This window comes from Protopterus annectens, chromosome 1.part0 (genome assembly GCF_019279795.1).
Source record: "Protopterus annectens isolate FY-2018-M chromosome 1.part0, PAN1.0, whole genome shotgun sequence".
NCBI lineage: Eukaryota > Metazoa > Chordata > Ceratodontiformes > Protopteridae > Protopterus > Protopterus annectens.
The window spans coordinates 654,637,703-654,657,413 of record NC_056725.1 but is presented as its reverse complement, the minus strand read 5'-3'; the positions used below and the strand labels follow the sequence as shown (position 1 = coordinate 654,657,413).

Sequence of the window (19,711 nt, the reverse complement as noted above, 5' to 3'; positions counted from 1 at the left end):
CAATCAAACAAAGGACTGCCCTTCCACAGCACTCAACCAAGCCAGACTATCACAACGGACGCCTCAGACCTCGGTTGGGGGCACATGCTGGACAAGTGCATACAAGGCTTATGGACTCAAGACCAGCTGCACCTACACATAAATCAAAAGGAAATGCTGGCAGTAAAACTGGCAATTCAGACATTCAGACCATTTCTTGACAAGGTCAACTGTTGATAAGGACAGACAACACCACAGTTATGTGGTACATCAACAAACAGGGAGGCACACATTCGTACCCTCTATGCCGGATGGCAATGGAACTCTGGAATGTGGCCCTGAGCCTCAACATTCAGTTACAAGCAATTTTGTGCCAGGAAAAGAAAACATACTAGCAGACATACTAAGCAGAACTACCACGGATGCCCACGAATGGATGCTGCATCCGGACATATTCAAAACCATTACAAGAAAATGGGGACTACCAGAAATAGACTTATTTGCATCCCCACGCAATCACCAACTGAAGAAATTCTGCACAAGGACGTACCACCCACTTGCTTGGAAAGTGGACTCCCTATCTTTCAGTTGGAAAAACCTGACAGCATATGCATTCCCACCACTTCCTTTGATGCACAAGGTGCTATTGAAGATCAAAGAAGACGGTCCAAGGATCATCCTAATAGCTCCAGACTGGCCAAGGCAACATTGGTACCCATTACTGAGGAGCATGTCTCGGGAACAAATATGGCCTCTACCACTGGTTCCCTTACTGTTAACACAGAACAACTACAACACCCTGCATCCAAACCTGAAAACACTGCAGCTGACTGCCTGGAACATTGCATAAGACCAAATAACCCAAGTTTATCCCAAAGGGTTAAAGACATTATCTTGGAGGCTCGCAGACCCTCAACAAGAAAAAATTATTCAGCAAAATGGAAAAGATATCACATTTGGAGTACTGCAAAAGGAGAAAATGTGTCACTGGTAAACATAGCCAACATCCTGGAATACTTGGCAGAGCTTTTCCACAACGGCCTGTCCTATTCTTCCATTAAGATTCATGCATCTGCTATTTCAGCAGAATACAACTGGATCCCTCCAGTCTTCTCACATCCTCTGCTCAGGCAGTTTCTGAGAGGAATTAAAAATGTAAAACCTCCTAGGAAGCCACCATTGCCAGCATGGGACTTTTGTGCTAGAAAAGTTGACACTCCCTCCTTTCGAACCAGCAGCAACAGCAGAATTACAATACTTATGGAAAACTGCTTTCCTGCTTGCAATCACTTCAGCAAGAAGGGTATCTGAGCTGCAGGCATTAATGGCAGTACAGCCCTTCCTGATCTTCCATCAAGATAGTGTCCATGAGAACAAATCCTACTTTTATGCCAAAGGTGGTCTCCAGGGTATCTTTGAACCAAGCTATCCACCTACCTACATTCTTCCCCAATCCACAGAACAGGGGAAGAAAGACTGTTGCATACCTTGGATGTACATAGACAATTGCGTTACTACCTGGACAGGAACAAGGGCAATAGAAAAACTGACCAGTTACTGGTAGCATATGCAACAGGAATGGAAGGAAAAGCAATTTCAAAACAGACAATCTCTAAGTGGATAGGAAATTGCATTAGATTTTGTTACGCCTACCATGGGAAGAAAACTCCAGAAAACATCAGGCCTCACTCTACAAGGGCTACAGCCACTACCACAGCTTTTCTACGAGGAGTGGCTACCAAAGACATTTTAGAGGCTGCTACTTGGAGCTCCGTGCATACATTTGCCAAGCATTATAATTTACCTTTATACTCCAGATCCCGAGCAGGTTTTGCCACTGCTGTTTTGCAAGGGATCTTAACTACACCATAATCTTATTTCTCCTCCTCCCCAGTTTGGCTATGGTATTCTACCCATTTGTAAGGACTGCAGATGCATCCTTGAAGGACATAGTACAGTTTTGTACCTACCATAAATGTAGATGTCCGATAGGCATGCATCTGCAGTCAGGATACCCACCCTCCTTCCCTCTGTGGTACTCCTAGGGTATTTGCCCATCTTGTAGCTAGCTGGGGGAATCTATTATGGTGTATTTGTTTGTATATATGTACATACATGCTTATTTTTTGTTTGCTCTCTACTATTTGGAACCATTTGCATTTATCCAAATTTAGCCTTCCTAGAGGGCACCTGGCATCTGGGGCAAGAAACACTGAGGAAAATGGTGTCGGCTGATGCCTTTATACCCGAATAACTGCAGCTATGACGTCGGGTGAAGTGCGACACCAGCAGAGGCCAGACCCAGACTTTGGAATCCGGCCGACCGAAGGGCTGCCTGACGACAGGACAACCCATTTGTAAGGACTGCAGATGCATGCCTATCGGACATCTACATTTATGGTAGGTACAAAACTGTACTTTCCCCCTTCTTCACTCTCTAGCCAAGGGCAATCACCACAAGATGTTCATCGTGCATACAGCTGCAGTCATAACAGATGGGTTTTCCTGCCGTCAGGCGGGTCCTCGGTCGGCCGAATTCCAAAGTTTAGGTCCGGCATCGGATGTCGTCGCTTCTTCCCTGACGTCAGTGCGACAGGGGTATAAAAGAACCAGCTGACGCCATTTTCTTCAGTCTTTCTTGCCGCTTGGTGCCCGAAGCAGAAGCAGTTCGCAAGTGCCGGTCGGCCAGCTCCTGAGATTACGAATATTTTTCAACCAAAGTCTTCTTGAAAGCTACCCCGTTGGGGAAACTTTTCTTGCCTCAGACCGATGTCAAACAAAGTTAATAATTGCATTTCATGTGGGAAGCAAATACCGCATAAGGATTTCCATTCCCTCTGCATTCCTTGCTTAGGCCCAGACCACGACGTCTCGGCCTGTCGTTTTTGTGCTACATTCAACAGACGCACTATTAAGCGTCGGGCGGAGTTCGCCCAATACTATTTTGGCAAAAAGTTTAATTACATTATGTCGTCGGATATTCCGACTCCAGTTTTGAGTAAAAGACGCAAAGAAAAGGACCGACATACGAGGTCCGCGACTTCTACCGACACCACGCTAAAGCCGACTACTGGTGCTCCGGTTCTCAGCGAGGCACCTACGCAGCCCCTGACTACCGATGACACTTCATTAGCAGTGTCTTCTGTGCCCAAGGTCGCAGGCTCTTCGGCCCATACCCCGACTACAGATACCGAAGCCACTCTTGGCGGGGAAACTCAGAGTTTAGACAGGCCTGCCACCTCTCAAGGTGTCTTCAGGCCTTCTTCTTTTTCCATTAAGGCTTTCACTAAATCTAAAGCAGCCATGCATTCTAAAAGACAAGCTCCACATGGCCCCTCTCAAGGCCCCATGCCTAAAAAGCAGATGCTCAAAATGGCTGAGGATTTGATTACTCTTATCAGGGGTTCCCAACCCCCCTCGGACAAAAGGCCCAGAGTGGAGGAAGAATATCCATCCTCGGACCAGACCTCCATTACTTCAGAACATTCTGAAGACCGGGAACATTCATACTCCCCTTTTGAAGATTCTGATGCAGAGGAGTCCATTCCCTCTGTCTCCCCCCCTGAGGACTACTCTTTTGGGGAAACCTTGCATACCTTGAGGGAACACTTCCACTGGGAAGGCCAAGATTACTCAGACTCCAAGAAAAGGCTCAGGGATTTCCTCTTGCTCCCCCAGCACAGGCCTCTGGCTATCCCTCCTGTCTTAGACATACTAGATGATGTGTATTCAGAGGCCTGCCTTAACCCAGACTCTTTACCTCCAGCTCCAGTCAAGCCTGATAGGTATTACCGGGTTCCTGATTCACACCAATTCCTATACAAAAGCCATGCGGCTGACCCAGAAACCATTTCACAGGGTCCCAAGGGAATTAAGGCCTCCACTGCCAAAAATCCATTGCCTTCAGGGAGAGATTCTAGAGCTTTAGAAAGGTGGGGGGAAAAGGTATACACCTCGGCCACCTTAACCATGCGGGCATTAAACTGTCAGTTCCATATGTTAAAGTATCAACAGTTTTTGTCATCTCAGTTGAAAAGTAAAATGTCACAACCTGAACAACCAGACTTGAAGGAGTTGCAGGATTTGTTGCATAGTGCAGAGCAAGTGGGTAAACATACCTTGCAATGTGGTTTTGATGCTTTAGAGGCCTCATGTAGAGCTGCTGTTACAGGATCAGTCATACGTAGACATGCTAGGCTCAAAGAGCAAATCTTACCAGATCATGTCAAAGCTAAACTACTAGATGCACCTCTTCAAAAAGATGTATTGTTTGGTGTTAAAGCTGAGGAGGTATTAAAGAAAATGGAGGAAAAGGCAAAATCAATGCAAACAGTGAAAGATTTCCTACAGGTACAACCTCCACATTTCAGTAGAAACTGGCCTTCAAAAAATTGGTCCTTTCCAGCCACGGACAGACCTCAAAGAGGTAGATACAGGCGCCCGAGGGGTAGAGGGCAATCTCAAGGATCATTTAGAGGCAGACAATGGCAAGCACCTACACCGAGAGGTGGTAAGGATAGATGTCCTTCATGGATGCATCTGCAGTCATAACAAGTGGGTTGTCCTGTCGTCAGGCAGCCCTGCAGTCGGCCGGATTCCAAAGTCCGGGTCCGGCTTCGGCTGATGTCGCACTCCACCCGACGTCATCTCTGTTGGTCTTCGGGTATATAAGCATCAGCCGGCGCCATTTTCCCCAGTCTTTCTTGCCGCGTGGCGCCCGAAGCAGAAGCTGTTCGCAAGTGCCGGTCGGTCGGATCCAGAGATTACTTCTACCGAATACTACTTGAAGACTTCTAAAGCTAAGTACCCGTTGGGACTCTTTCTTGCCTCAGCCGATGTCAGAAAAAGTTAACAATTGTTTAACCTGTGGGAAACAAATACCTCATAAAGATTTCCACTCTTACTGTCTGCCTTGTTTAGGCCCAGCCCACGACGTAGCAGCCTGTTCGGCCTGTGCCTCTTTCAACCGACGAACGCTTAGGCGTCGTTCGGAGTTTGCAGAACAGTTTTTCGGTTCTGATTTTGCGTACATTATGCCGTCGGATCCTCCGACTACCCAATTACCAAAAGCAAAGATAAAGACCGACACTCGCGGTCCGCGGTTTCGCCGAAACCACGGTAAAGCAAACGCGAGTGTCTCGGTTTCGGCGAACCGCGAAAACTGATCAAACAAGAGCAGAACCTATTCTTACCACTGGGCAGCCTGCTACAGCTATTGAATCGACCTCACAAATTTTACCCACTACGGTGGTTGACTTATCAGACACCATCCTTGGATGTCTCTACCCCAGCACGTGGTGCTGCTAGGCCTCCAGCAGCCATGTCCATTAAGGCCTTCGCCAGGGCTAAAGCAGCCAAGACTACTAAAACAGTGTCTGTTAAACCCCCCACATCCAGGCCCTCTTCTAGTTCTCAAATGCTTTCTTTGGCAGAAGATTTAATTTCTTTAATTAGAGGATCTCAATCTCACCCAGACAGGGCCTCTCAGCCCCCAGAGAAGAGACCTAGGGCAGAGCCCCCTGAGCCAGTGTCTTCTGATGATTCTGCTGATGAATCAGACATAACTGACCAGCCCAGAGGCTCCCTTCTCCAATTTTGAAGATTCTGATGCTGAAGAATCCATTCCAGCTGCTTCCCCACCAGAAGAATTCTCCTTTGGAAACCTTGCATGCCATGCGAGAGCAGTTCCAATGGCAGCAACAGGATTTTTCAGACTCCAGAAAAAGACTTAGGACCTTTCTGCACCTCCCACAGCACAGGCCCTTAGCTATACCTCCTGTTCTCTCTGTGGTGGATGATGCTTTCAATGATGTTTGCTCCGCTCCAGATTCTTTACACCCAGCCCCTGCCAAACCAGACAGATTTTACAGGGTGCCAGATACTCATCACCACCTTTACAAGGCCCCACTTGCAGACCCAGAAACTATATCCCAGGGTCCCAAGGCAGTAGCCGCGACCACAGCTAAAACCCTATTCCTTCTGAAAGGGAAGCAAGGTCATTAGACAGATGGGGTAAAAGGTCTACACTTCAGCTACTCTCTCAGCTAGAGCTTTAAACTGTTAGTTTCACATGATACAATACCAAGAGTTTATGCTTGATCAGTTAACTAAAAACTAACCACTGATGAATCTCTTGATAAGAAATATGTATTAGAGATGGTAAATAACATACAACAGGTTAGCAACCATTCCTTAAAATGTGGCTATGATGCACTGGAGGCTTCATTTAGATCAGCCATGACAGGCACAGTGATAAGAAGGCATGCATGGCTAAAGGAACAAGCTTTACCGGATCATGTTAAAGCTAAGTTGCTAGATGCTCCTATGGACAAGACAAGTTTGTTTGGTACACCTGCCCAGCAGGTTATGAAGAAAATGGAAGAGAAGGCAAAATCTGTTCAAACTGTTAAAGATTTCTTGCAGGTTCAACCCCAAGGTTTAGCAGGAACTGGCCTGCCAAAATTGGTCCTTTCCTGACTCCACAAAATTTCAAAGGGGCAGGAATAGACGTTCCAGAGGCAGAAACCAATCCAGAGGAGGTGCCTACAGAGGACGACAGTGGCAAGGTAACAACAGAGGCACAGACACAGCCACCGCCACTACATCAGCACAACCACAGTGACTTAATCCTAAATCCGCCTACCAGGAACAAATAGCAGCTCCTCTAGGCGGAAAGTTAACCTTATTTTCAAAGAACTGGCACTACATAACAAAAGACAAGTGGATTTTACAAACCATAGATCAAGGTTACGGTTTCACTTCCACACTTTACCAGTCAAAGAGGAATGCCAAATCTACCTCCAAATCAAAAACAGAGGCTCTCGCCAGATAATGGAGTTAGCAAACATGAGAGCTGTGGAAAGAGTGCCAACAGCAGAACAAGGAAAGGGGTTCTATTCCAGACTATTCCTAGTTCCAAGAAAGGAAAAAGTTGGAGACCAATTCTCGACCTGTCCACCTTAAATACATACATCATTGTCCCAAAATTCAAAATGCTGACCCTACAGCAACTTCTTCCCATGCTGGGCAAGGAGTCTTGGCTGGTAACTCTAGATCTCAAGGAGGCATACCTGCACGTCCCCATTCGACCAATCTGCAGAAGATACCTCAGATTTCTTGCAGGATCAGAGCACTATCAATTCTCAGCATTGCCCTTTGGCTTATCTGCTGCGACCAGAGTATTCACAAAATGCCTGGCATCAGTAATCGCCCACTGCAGACTACAGGGAATTCAAATTTACCCATACCTGGACGACTGCCTGCTACAAGGGGACAACAAAAGCAAGCTGACAACAGATTTACAAAGGGTCATTTACTTGCTACAAGGACTGGGATACACAGTCAATTTACAAAAGTCAAGGCTGATACCATCCCAAACAAGGACATTCTTGGCTGAATTGGACACAGTACAACAAATGGCATTCCTGACTACAGAAAAACAAAAAGAACTTCCTCTTTACTTCTTGGCACTAACAAAACTGAACAAGTTAACAGCAAGAAAAGTTTTGCAGGCCTTGGGCTTCATGGCATCATGCATAATCTTGGTCCCATTTGCCAGACTACATATGAGGAAACTACAGTGGTACCTAAAGAATTTATGGTCCCAACACAGACACAGTCTAGAAACAGAAATCCCACTAATTCCATGCTTAAAACAGGAGTTCCTATGGTGGGCTCAGGCATGCCAGTCAAATCCAGGCCTACCCTTTCGCAGATGTCAACCAAGCCAGACCATCACAACAGACGCTTCAGACCTAGGATGGGGGCCCACATGCTGGACAAATGCGTGCAAGGATTGTGGACACAGGATCAACTTCACCTGCACATCAATCTAAAAGAAATGCTGGCAGTAAAACTGGCAATCCAAAAGTTCAAACCATTTCTCAAAGAGGGCCAGTTGATGATAAGGACAGACAACACCACAGTCATGTGGTACATCAACAAACAGGGAGGCACTCATTCATACCCCTATGCAGAATGACCTTGGAGCTGTGGACCCTGGCACTCAGCTACAACATTCAGTTACAGGCAATATTTGTACGGGAAAGACAATACTCTAGCAGACATATTAAGCAGAACCACTTGGATGCCCACGAATGGAAGCTGCACCGGACATCTTCAAGACCATCTCAAAGAAATGGGGAATGCCACAGATAGACCTATTAGCATCACCTCTCAATCACCAGCTCAAAAATTCTGCACAAGGACATTCCACCCACTAGCATGGAAAGTGGACTCACTCTCCTTCAACTGGAAAGGCCTAACAGCATATGCATTCCCACCTCTTCCTTTGATACACAAGGTACTACTAAAAATCAAGGAAGAACGTCCAAGGATAATCCTGATAGCTCCAAACTGGCCAAGACAACACTGGTACCCACTACTGAAGAGCATGTCTCGAACAATATGTGGCCAATACCCCTGATGCCTTTGATGTTAACTCAGAACAACTACAGCATCATACATCCAAACCTAAAAACGCTGCAACTGACCGCATGGAACATCACATAGCAGCAGCTAATCCAGAACTTTCCCAAAGAGTTAAAGACATTATTCTTGAAAGCGCAGACCTTCAACAAGAAGGAACTATGCTGGCAAATGGAAAAGGTTTGTCATTTAAGAGTTAAAGACATTATTCTTGAAGCACTAGACCTTCAACAAGAAGGAACTATGCTGGCAAATGGAAAAGGTTTGTCATTTGGAGTACGGAAAGAGGAAAAGATGTGTCAAACATAGATATGCCTAACATTCTGGAGTATCTGGCCGAACTTCTTCATTCAGGCCTGTCCTACTCCTCCATCAAGATACATGCATCAGCTATTTCAGCAGAATACAGCTTTGATCCACCTGTTTTTTCGCACCCTTTGCTCAGGCAGTTCCTCAGAGGAATCAAGAATGTAAAACCTCCGAGGAAACCACCATTACCAGCTTGGGATTTAAACTTTGTGCTAGAAAAGTTGACACTATCACCATTTGAACCAGCAGCAACAGCAGACCTACAACACCTGTCATGGAAAACTGCTTTCCTACTAGCAATTACTTCAGCAAGGAGGGTTTCAGAACTACAGGCCTTAATGGCAGTGCAACCCTTCCTAATCTTCCACCAAGATAGAGTGTCCATGAGGACTAATCCTACATTTATGCCCAAGGTGGTATCCAGAGTGTCTTTAAACCAGGCAATCCACCTACCTACCTTCTTTCCCAACCCACAAAACAGAGGGGAAAGAATACTGCATACCTTGGATGTACATAGACAGCTACGCTACTACTTGGACAGAACTAAAAATAGCAGAAAGACTGACCAACTTTTTGTAGCCTATGCAACAGGAAGGGAAGGAAAAGCTATTTCCAAACAGACAATCTCCAAATGGATAGGAAATTGCATGCGATACTGTTACTCCTTCCATGGAAAACCAATTCCACAGAACATAAGACCTCATTCTACAAGGGCAACAGCCACTACCACAGCCTTCTTACGAGGAGTGGCAACCAAAGACATTATTGAGGCTACTTGGACCTCCGTGCATACATTTGCCAAGCATTATAATTTGCCTCTATATTCCAGATCCCGAGCAGGGTTTGCCACTGCTGTACTGCAAGGGATCCTAAACACACCATAATCTACTTTTATCCTCCTCCCCTACCTACTTGGCTATGGTATTCTACCCACTTGTTATGACTGCAGATGCATCCATGAAGGACATAGTACAGTTTTGTACCTACCATAAATGTAGATGTCCGAACTGGATAGCATCTGCAGTCAGGATTACCCTCCCTCCTTCCCCTCTGTGGTACTCCTAGGGTGTTTACCCTCCTAATAGCTAGTTGTTGGGGGGGAGTCTTTTATGGTGTATTTGTTTGTATATATGTACATATATGCTTATTGTTGTGTTTACCTCTATCTATTTGGAAACATTGGCATCTATCCAAATTTTAGCCTGCAAGAGGGCTACTGGCATCTGGGGCAAGAAACACTGAGGAAAATGGCGTCGGCTGATGCTTATATACCCGAAGACCAACAGAGATGACGTCGGGTGGAGTGCGACATCAGCCGAAGCCGGACCCGGACTTTGGAATCCGGCCGACTGCAGGGCTGCCTGACGACAGGACAACCCACTTGTATGACTGCAGATGCTATCCAGTTCGGACATCTACATTTATGGTAGGTACAAAACTGTACTTTCACAGCCATTCAGAAAGCAGAACCAATGACTTTCCCCTTTGCATGCCAAGCAAGGCTCAATTGGCAGCACCTTTAGGCGGAAAATTGGCGTTATTTTCGAAAAATTGGCATATTGTCACAAAAGACAAATGGATCCTGGACATTATAGACAGAGGCTACAGATTCCACTTTCACACCTTCCAAAAATGAGAGGCATGCCAAACCTGCCACACAATCAAAGGGCAGAGGCACAAAAACAAATTTCAGATCTCATGGACATGAAAGCTATTCAAGAGGTACCTGCACAAGAACAGGGTCAAGGTTTTTATTCCAGACTATTCCTGGTACCAAGGTAGGGCAAAGATTGGAGACCTATTTTGGACCTATCCATCCTAAACACATATTTACTGCACAAAATTCAAGATGCTCACTTTACAGCAGCTTCTTCCCATGCTGGGCAAGGAGTCTTGGCTGGTAACATTGGACCTCAAGGAGGCATACCTGCATGTCCCAATCAGACAAGATTGCAGAAGATACCTCGGATTTCTTGCAGGTTCAACCCATTATCAATTCTCTGCATTGCTCTTTGGCTTATCTACTGCGCCCAGAGTGTTCACGAAATGCCTGGCATCAGTAATTGCCTTCTGCAGACTTCAAGGGATACAGATATACCCATATTTGGACGACTGCCTGATCCAAGCGGACAGCAAACACATACTTCTGAAACATCTGGCGTTTGTAATAATGGTGTTGAATTCTCTGGGATACACAGTCAACAAAAAGAAATCGAGACTAATACCCTCTCAAACAATAATTTTCCTGGGTGCCAGCTTGAATACAAACACCCAGATGGCCTACCTCATGCCAGAGAAACAAGGGCAACTAACTCATTACTTCAGAAAACTGGCAACCTTCACCAGGCTGACTGCAAGGAAAATCCTGCAGGCTCTGGGATTCATGGCATCTTGCATCCTACTAATCCCATGTGCAAAGCTGCATATGAGAAAACTTCAGTGGTACCTAAAAAACTTATGGTCTCAACACAGCCACAGTTTGGAAACAATTATACCACTGATTCCATGTCTTCAAAAGGAATTTTTGTGGTGGGCTCAAGCATGCCAAAGAAACATAGGTCTCCCATTCTGCAAGCCTCAAGCAAATCAAGTCATCACAACAGACGCCTCGGACTACGCCTGGGGGGGCGCACATGACAGATCAGTGCATTCAGGGCAAATGGTCCCAAAAAGAAAAGCACCTACACATCAATCAAAAGGAAATGCTAGCAGTAATAAATGCTATTATGGCTTTCAAAGACCTACTGCATCCAGGCCAGCTATTGATAAGGACAGACAACACCACAGTGATGTGGTACATAAACAAACAGGGAGGAACCCATTCATACCCCCTATGCAGGCTAGCCATGTCTCTTTGGAACATGGCTCTGGAATCACAAATCCAACTTCAAGAACAGTTCCTGCCAGGCAAGGAAAACACACTGGCAGACAACCTAAGCAGAAATATGACAGATCCACACGAATGGAAGTTGCATCCTCAAGTTTTTACAAAGATAATTCAAGCATGGGGAAGGCCAGACATAGATCTTTTTGCCACCCACAGAAATTACCAATTGACAAAATTCTGCTCAAGGACCTTTCATCCACAGGCCTGGAAAGTGGACGCACTCTCTTTCAGTTGGACAACAATGACAGTTTATGCCTTTCCACCTCTTCCTCTGCTGCCCAACATTCTATTAAAAGCCAGAGCAGACAGACCAAAGATGATTCTCATTGCTCCAGACTGGCCAAGACAACACTGGTACCCACTCCTGAGGAGCCTGACGCATTCCCCACCATGGATCCTTCCTCTAATGCCTCTTCTACTGACTCAGCACAACTTCAAAACTCTTCACAGTCAGCTGAAAACACTCAATCTAGCCGCATGGAGGATTCCTTAAATTCACAACAGACCCTACTCTCCAAGGAGGTGCAGGATGTCATTTTGGAGGCCAGAAGGCCTTCTACTAGAAAAGCCTACTCCGCAAAATGGAAACTGTTTTGTGCCTGGAATCAGAAAAAGGGTCAGAATCATGAAATACTGAATTTACCTCAAATATTGCAGTACCTAGCTGAGATGCTAAACAGTGGACTTTCATTCTCCTCCATCAAAATCCATGCCTCAGCCATTTCTGCAGAATACAACACTGATCCTCCTTTATTCTCTCACCCTCTCTTAAGACAGTTCCTCAGAGGGGCTAAGAATATAAAACCCCCAAGGAAGCAACCAGTACCTGCTTGGGACCTCAATTTCATTCTAGAAAAACTGACCCTGCCTCCTTTTGAGCCAGCTGCTTCAACAGAACTGCAATATTTGTCATGGAAAACAGCCTTCCTTCTGGCTATCACCTCAGCACGCAGGGTTTCAGAACTACAAGCCCTCATGGCTGTGCAGCCTTTCATAATTTTCCATCAGGACAGTTTCCTTGCGGACCAACCCATCTTTTATGCCAAAGGTAGTATCCAGGGTAGCCTTGAATCAGGCTATCCACTTACCTACCTTTTACCCTAACCCACAAAACAAAAGGGGAGAGACTACATTCCTTGGACATTCACAGACCGCTCCGTTACTATTTGGACAGAACAAAGCCTTTCAGAAAATCAGAGCAACTCTTTGTGTCCTATGCTACAGGTGCTCAAGGGAAGCCTATTTCCAAACAGACAATCTCAAAATGGATAGCCCACTGCATTCGATTTTGTTACTCTTTTCATGGTAAACCTGTACCTACAGGCATCAGATCTCACTCCAAAAGGGCCACAGCTACCTCTGCAGCTTTCCTCAGGGGGGTTCCTACCAAAGATATTTTGGAAGCAGCCACTTGGAGTTCTGTACATACTTTCTCCAAGTACTATCACCTACCATTATACTCCAAATCTAGAGCGGGCTTTGCCACTGCAGTCTTGCAGGGCATCCTGGCTCCTCCTAGTTCCACTTAGTGCCTACCACCCCTTTTTTAGCTTTGGGATTCTACCCATCTGTTATGATTGCAGCTGTATGCACGATGAACGTAGTACAGTTTTGTACCTACCATAAATGTAGATGTTAGAGTGCTAATACAGCTGCAGTCCAGGTTTCCCTCCCTCCTTCCCCTCTTGGGACAGGCCTAATGGCTAACACCTCCTCATACAACATGATTGGGGTATTCTTTTATGGTGTATGCTTGCAACTACTGTTTTTTGATTTTATTGCATTGCATTATTACATAAATTTATGTTTTGCCTTCCTTCTGGGGGCACCTGACATCTGGGGCAAGAAAAACTGAAGAAAATGGCGTCTGCTGGTTCTTTTATATACCCCTGTCGCACTGACGTCAGGGAAGAAGCGACGACATCCGACGCCGGACCTAGACTTTGGAATTCGGCCGACCGAGGACCCGCCTGACGGCAGGAAAACCCATCTGTTATGACTGCAGCTGTATTAGCACTCTAACATCTACATTTATGGTAGGTACAAAACTGTACTTTACTCCACAAGGTGGCCATACTATCTCAGCAAAAAGGATCTCTTATTCACCCTCAGCTGCAAATGCGCAGCCTAACACTTTAGGTGATCAACTTCTGATCCCATACCAACAGCTCTACTCTGAGGATGTGCTCTCAATCCTGAGGGAGGCCAGGAAACCAACTACTAGAAAGACATACCTATCTAAATGGGAAATATTCTCTAAATGGTGTCTTCTTAAAGACAGGAACCTAATGCAGGCCGACCCCCCCCCCCCAGTCCTTAGCTATGTTTGTGATCTCATTAAGGCTGGACTACCCTGCTCCTTTGTGAAAGTCCACCTTTCAGCCATTTCAGTCTGCTTATCCTTACAACCACCCCTGCTTTCCAGGCTGGATGTTAAGCTTTTCCTGAGAGGGGTCCTACATATTAGACCACCAAGAAAACCCATCCCTCCTCCCTGAGACCTCAACTTTGTGTTAGAAAAACCTACCTTACCTCCTTTTGAGTCTGCTAGCTCTGCACATGGAAATCTATTCTTTTAGTGGCCATTGCTTCCGCTAGAAGAGTGTCAGAACTACAGGCCCTCATGGCCTGCCCCTACACCACCATCCATAATGACAGTTACCTTACGCACAGATCCTTAATTTATGCCCAGAGTGGTAAGTGAAGTATCCTTAAACCAGTCCATCCACTTACCTACCTTCTTCCCAATGCCAGCCAACAATGCAGAGAGGATCCTTCATTCCCTGGACGTACACAGACAGTTAAGATTCTACTTAGACAAGACTAAGTCCTTCAGAAAGTCTGACCAACTCTATCTCCTTTCTCCCCAGTGCTCTGGTCAAGGCAGTCTCCAAACAAACCATTTCCTGTTGGATCAGGAAATCTGTTTTGTTATTCACACCATGGCAAAGCCCTACCTCAGGGTGTAAGAGCTCACTCAGCCAGGGGCATGGCTACCTCCAAGGCCTTTCTCAAAGGTCTGGACACAGCCTCCATCCTGGAAGTAGCTACCTCGTCTACGGTTCACACTTTCACCAAACACTACAAATTAGACCAAGTCTCCAGGGCCAGAGCAGGATTTGCAAGAGCAATCCTGCAAGGATTCTTAGAATCCTCTACATATATCTCCTCTCTCCTCTCTTCCTAAGCTGTGATACTCTCCCACACCAATGATTACTGCAACATTGGAACAGAAGGACATAAAATAATTGTGTAAAATCTTACCATAACCATAGATGTCATTCTCTTCTATGCTGCAGTATTCCTTTCCACCCTCCATACCCCCTATTCTCTTACTGCAGGGTCTGGCCTCTGGTTGCTGTTTCCACTCCAGAAGTCCTATCTGTTCAGCCTTACAGTGGCATTTGTTCCTTTTGTGGGTATCTTGTTCTCCTGACAGGCCATTCCTCTGGGCTTCAAGTTCTGAGGTCTGTGCGTGCAGACGTCACATTTAAGGTCCCTGGTTTATGGCCCTACATGTGACGTCCCATGCACCTACAGCAGCCAGGCAAAAGCTTTTGTATAGGAGTCAACGACATATTGCCTGGGGCAGAAAATCCCACACCAATGAATACTGCAACATGAAAGAGAAGGACATCTATGGTTATGGTAAGAATTTACACAACTATTCTTTATGGTAAGTGCACTTGCACATCTATACTACTTACAAAGCAAATATACATTACACTTAGTTAAGTTACAGGATAGTAAGTTTTGGTCAAGCTCCTAAGGTTTTATGAGTCTTCAAGTAGGGAATATAAATGATGATTAATAAGGTAATTGCTACCTACATGTTGGGCTTAAGAGCCTTTTACTTAGACAGTGGCCTGTAATGTATAATCTGTTTTTGAGAGTTTGACTGTGCAACTGCAAATTAAGTAAGCCACACAGTTTTCTCAGGAAAAGTCTTGAGGTGCACTTCTAAACAACAAGGAAGAATGTACTGGCAGGGATAAAGGCCTTCATATGAAAGTAGCCAGGTCTCAGATAAACTACTGAGAGACCCCTCCACCTCCATTTTTCTAACTGGTACTTCTGTACAACAAACCAAGATAAATAGCTGTAAGCCAAAGTTGGAGCTGCAAGAACCGCATTGAAGGTGTAGTACATGCTGTGTATAATTGTGGTGTCTTGGAGTTTAACTTACACTCGTATTGATTACCATGTGACCTAAACTTCCATGACAGTTTACTGTGATATTGTTGTGTCATCTAGAGCTTTACTACACACACATACATGATAAAACATGTCTCTAAGAGTGCTAAACTGCTAGAAGGGTACTGTTTCTGCTAATCGTTAATGTCCCCATAATCACAACTGAATAAAGCCACAGCCCTGGTGCGGGGTTGGAAGATCATACTTCCAGTCCACCTCCAGCAACACCACCTTAGTGCTGCTGATGTGTGGTACAGCCATACTGCTGTATCTGTATACAGGTATAAGAATGTGGATTAACAAACATACCTAATCAGGCTTTTATGCAAATAGTGTACAGGGCCATCTCGTGTATTGCCGGGGGAAGGTGGGGTATTGCTTTGTGGGGCCCTGCCTGTCTCTCTACTAAACAGGCCATAACAAACCACTGCAAATTTGCTGTTGTAGCATATGCCAGCATTTATGTCTGACACACTAAAACTGCATCATATGTATGCAAGTGATGTCCTCCTTAAAAATGTATTATAAATTTGTTTTGATGCTTAATCTTTCATTGTACAATTAATCACATTTGTAAAATCTTTTGATTCTAGTGCTGAAAGGAAAGAAACTAAGCCTGCCCATGCCAGTTTGAAAACAGCCGTTCAAGGATGCATCTTGGGGCAGCTCTGCAGAATTCCTAAGCATTATGCTCAAATAAGGAGGTGCATGGACTCAGACTGTATCTTTTGATATAAGCATTTTTATGATGAATTTCTCCAAAGGAAGCATAAGACATACTGTTTATTTTACACTCCTCAATGCCCACACAGTTTGGGGGCTTTAAACTGAGGAAAATTATCAAGTCTGAAGAAGTATATGATTCACCAGTCCAGTTCTTCATACCCTTTTCTTCTTATTTGGCAAAGACTTGCATATTCACCTACTCAGAGTGTACTGAGGATGTCTTTGATAAAAGGCTATCTCCATAATGAATCCCTCACCACAGTGCCATATTGTGTTCCATTTTATCCTTATATAGTTGGAAACATACCATCAGCATTAAGACGTCTCAGCTCTCCATTGGTTGAGCCAACATAAAATGAAGATTTTACTGTAATGAAAGTGACTAACTTGGGCAAAGTTGGCATCAAAAGTAAACTGTTATATTCATAATCTATCACTCTGTGACTACAAATTGCATTCTGTCTTGTTTGCATTCATGTGCAATATTTCTTATGCTATTGTCTGGAAACGTGTTACTGAGAGATGCTGTTCATCAGATGAACTGCAAACTGTAATTTGGGAGTTTTAGACCAGTCAGATTTAATTTACCTGACTTTACTTCCTTTATCCAGAAATTACAGTATTGTTGCAGTAAAAGGGTTCATGTAGGAAGTGTGTTTGAGACCCTGACAGAGCATCAGGTATAGAGACTGGCTGTCGAGTTTTAATCGTACTGCATCCAAGCTAACTGCTTTCTTTTAAAAGAGATTTTATTAGGTATAGTTAGAATTACTAGATGTCAGTCAGTTTTTAAATATGAGAATTTGTAGAAATGCTACATTTTGTGTGTGTTAACGTGGAACAGTATCACAGCTTAAATACTGGTTAAAACTATTAAAAGTCATATTTCTAAATCTTATTCAAATATAAAAGGATTTAAAAGATATAATTCAGATTGAATATTCCCGTACGTACATTTCTACATTTTTTTATCATTCAGATTGCTAGTCCCCTACAAGAGGCAATAGAGCACATTGGCTTTGTGCTGTAAATCTGCCGATTGGTATGTGAAACCTGTCTACTCTCATTCGAATACCATGAGGCCTCGAGCAGGTCGTTAACTCTGTTTCTCTGTTTTCCATGAAAAAAGAGCACTTTTGCTGTACCTACTGAGGATACCCAGGCAACAGACTGATTTAAAAAATCCAGAAACGAAACTTGTCCCTTGTCATATTTTGAGAGTGTCGTGAAACTTTTGTTTGCTGACAGGTGAGTTTTTAATTCTATACTAAAGTTAGGAATTTATCAAACCTTGCGACAGAGGCATTTATCTCATGATAGGAACAAACTGGGCCTGGATTTTCATAACCTCCAATACCACCAATCATCCAGCATTATAATTGCAGAAGAGCTGAAACAGCCACCTCATCATTAGTTGACATAATGGGGTATAAGGCTAGGGTAAAATAAGATTCCAGAATTAATTGTACATGAGCAGTTATGTATTTAATGAAATTAATAAGCCATTACCATTATCTGGAGTTTATGACCTGCTGGAGTATCTTTGGCAGGACCATACCTCTCAATCTCTTAGAGAAAGAATTCTGGACAAAGCCAGTGGAACAAAGCCCCAAAAGTAAGGACAATTTTAAAATATTGCTCTTATAAACTTAGAAAGTTGATAGAATAACAAGTTTTGCATTAGGATACATTTTCTGAAGGGAGTGAAGTCTGAAACTCAAATGTCTGTCATTATTTTCTAACTTAAATCTTTAATATTTACCACTAATTTGACAGAAAACCACACTTTTATGAAAAACAAACCAAAAATAAGAGTAAAAAAATCTGGACATTCTGTGAAAATATGTACAGTTTAGAGGTATGGCCAGGGCAACCTGTTGGAAGTTCAAGGTTTGATGCATCAAGCCTCAGAACAGCATAAAACTGAGTCTTCTTAAATAAAGGAAAGTGGAAAACTTGTTACACATTAAAAGCATTTTTCACATCTAAGTAAGCCACACACATACACACACACACACACACACACACACACACCTCCACTACTTACATGTACTATCTTCAAAATATGTGTACTTGAAAGAAGAAGGAATTCTCGGAGATAAAGCAGTTTCAGATTTTGCATGTATTTTTCTTAGCTCACCTGAATTTTTGGAGAACTGCATTGAGCATACAGCAGGAACTCCCCCCTTTGCGTCTGCGTCAGTAATTAGAAGGCAGTTTTCTAGTTGTCACTTAAGAGTCACAAAGACATTAGCAATGTTACTTATTACTCGACAGCCATTTGAGACAAACTAAAATATGTTTTACAAGGGACTCGTATAAAACAGCCTTACATTCTGGCGCTGTGCATACCGACCCAGATCGTTTAAGACATGGAGGACACTATTTACTGTCAGAATAGTATTAAATATTGCTTCAGAACAGAAGTGATAGCAGAAATCTTGAGGAGTCTCATTAAAGACATGAGAAATTTGTTTCTCTTAGAAGTGTTTTTTTGGGCACAGAAGTCTGTAGGATGGGATTTGGAATGGAGAGGTGATACACTTTAATGTTACTGATGTGAACGTACTACTTCACTGTGGTAATTTTCATGTTTGAGTAATGTGATTAGAAAGGTGGAGGGATGGAGGATTTTGAAAATCTGTATTAATAATGTGCATGTGATCCTATTCGGTTCCTTTTGTCAAAGTGAAGGGTAATTCCATTGCTGTACTTGTTCTTGGTTCCAGAAGACAAATGATGCACACAGGTACGTGAATATGCATGGTTTGTGACTTTCTTGACATTGCAGCACAAGTAATAGAACCTTGTGCTTGGGGCTAAGACACAAGACATGGTATGTTCCACGGCTAGGTACCCACACACTGGAATGGAAGGAGCAGGTACTTTCCCATACATACTTTTCTCTGTTGCAGACGTAAGGAATAAATGCGAGTGTTCAGTGTGTGACCACTGTCAGAATGCTACTGATTGTAGAGATACACATCTTAAACAGTTATAACTTAATGAGGACAGGTACTCAGTCTCACTGCCACAGCTGTAACTAGAGTCTGTGAACCAGTTGCACAAGAGCAATGATTTCTAAAATTTCATAAACAGTCTCAGCACCTTCCAGATGTAAGAAAAGGCACAATAATTTCATGTAGGCCCTATTAAGATTCCTTTTTACATTTTATGAGTGTGCATTGG

At 44.0% G+C, this 19,711-nt stretch overlaps 1 protein-coding gene across 1 annotated transcript in view; it reads left to right on the top strand.

Moving 5' to 3' along the window:
- Positions 1-16,955, top strand: part of LOC122793805 (ER lumen protein-retaining receptor 3-like) — a 262,723-nt gene extending 245,768 nt beyond the window's left edge. The window contains exon 5 of the mRNA XM_044061976.1: positions 16,390-16,955. Within this exon, the coding sequence (XP_043917911.1) occupies positions 16,390-16,430 (41 nt within the window). The 3' untranslated portion in view covers positions 16,431-16,955. The remainder of the gene's footprint in view (positions 1-16,389) is intronic.
- Positions 16,956-19,711: the final 2,756 nt, after the last annotated feature.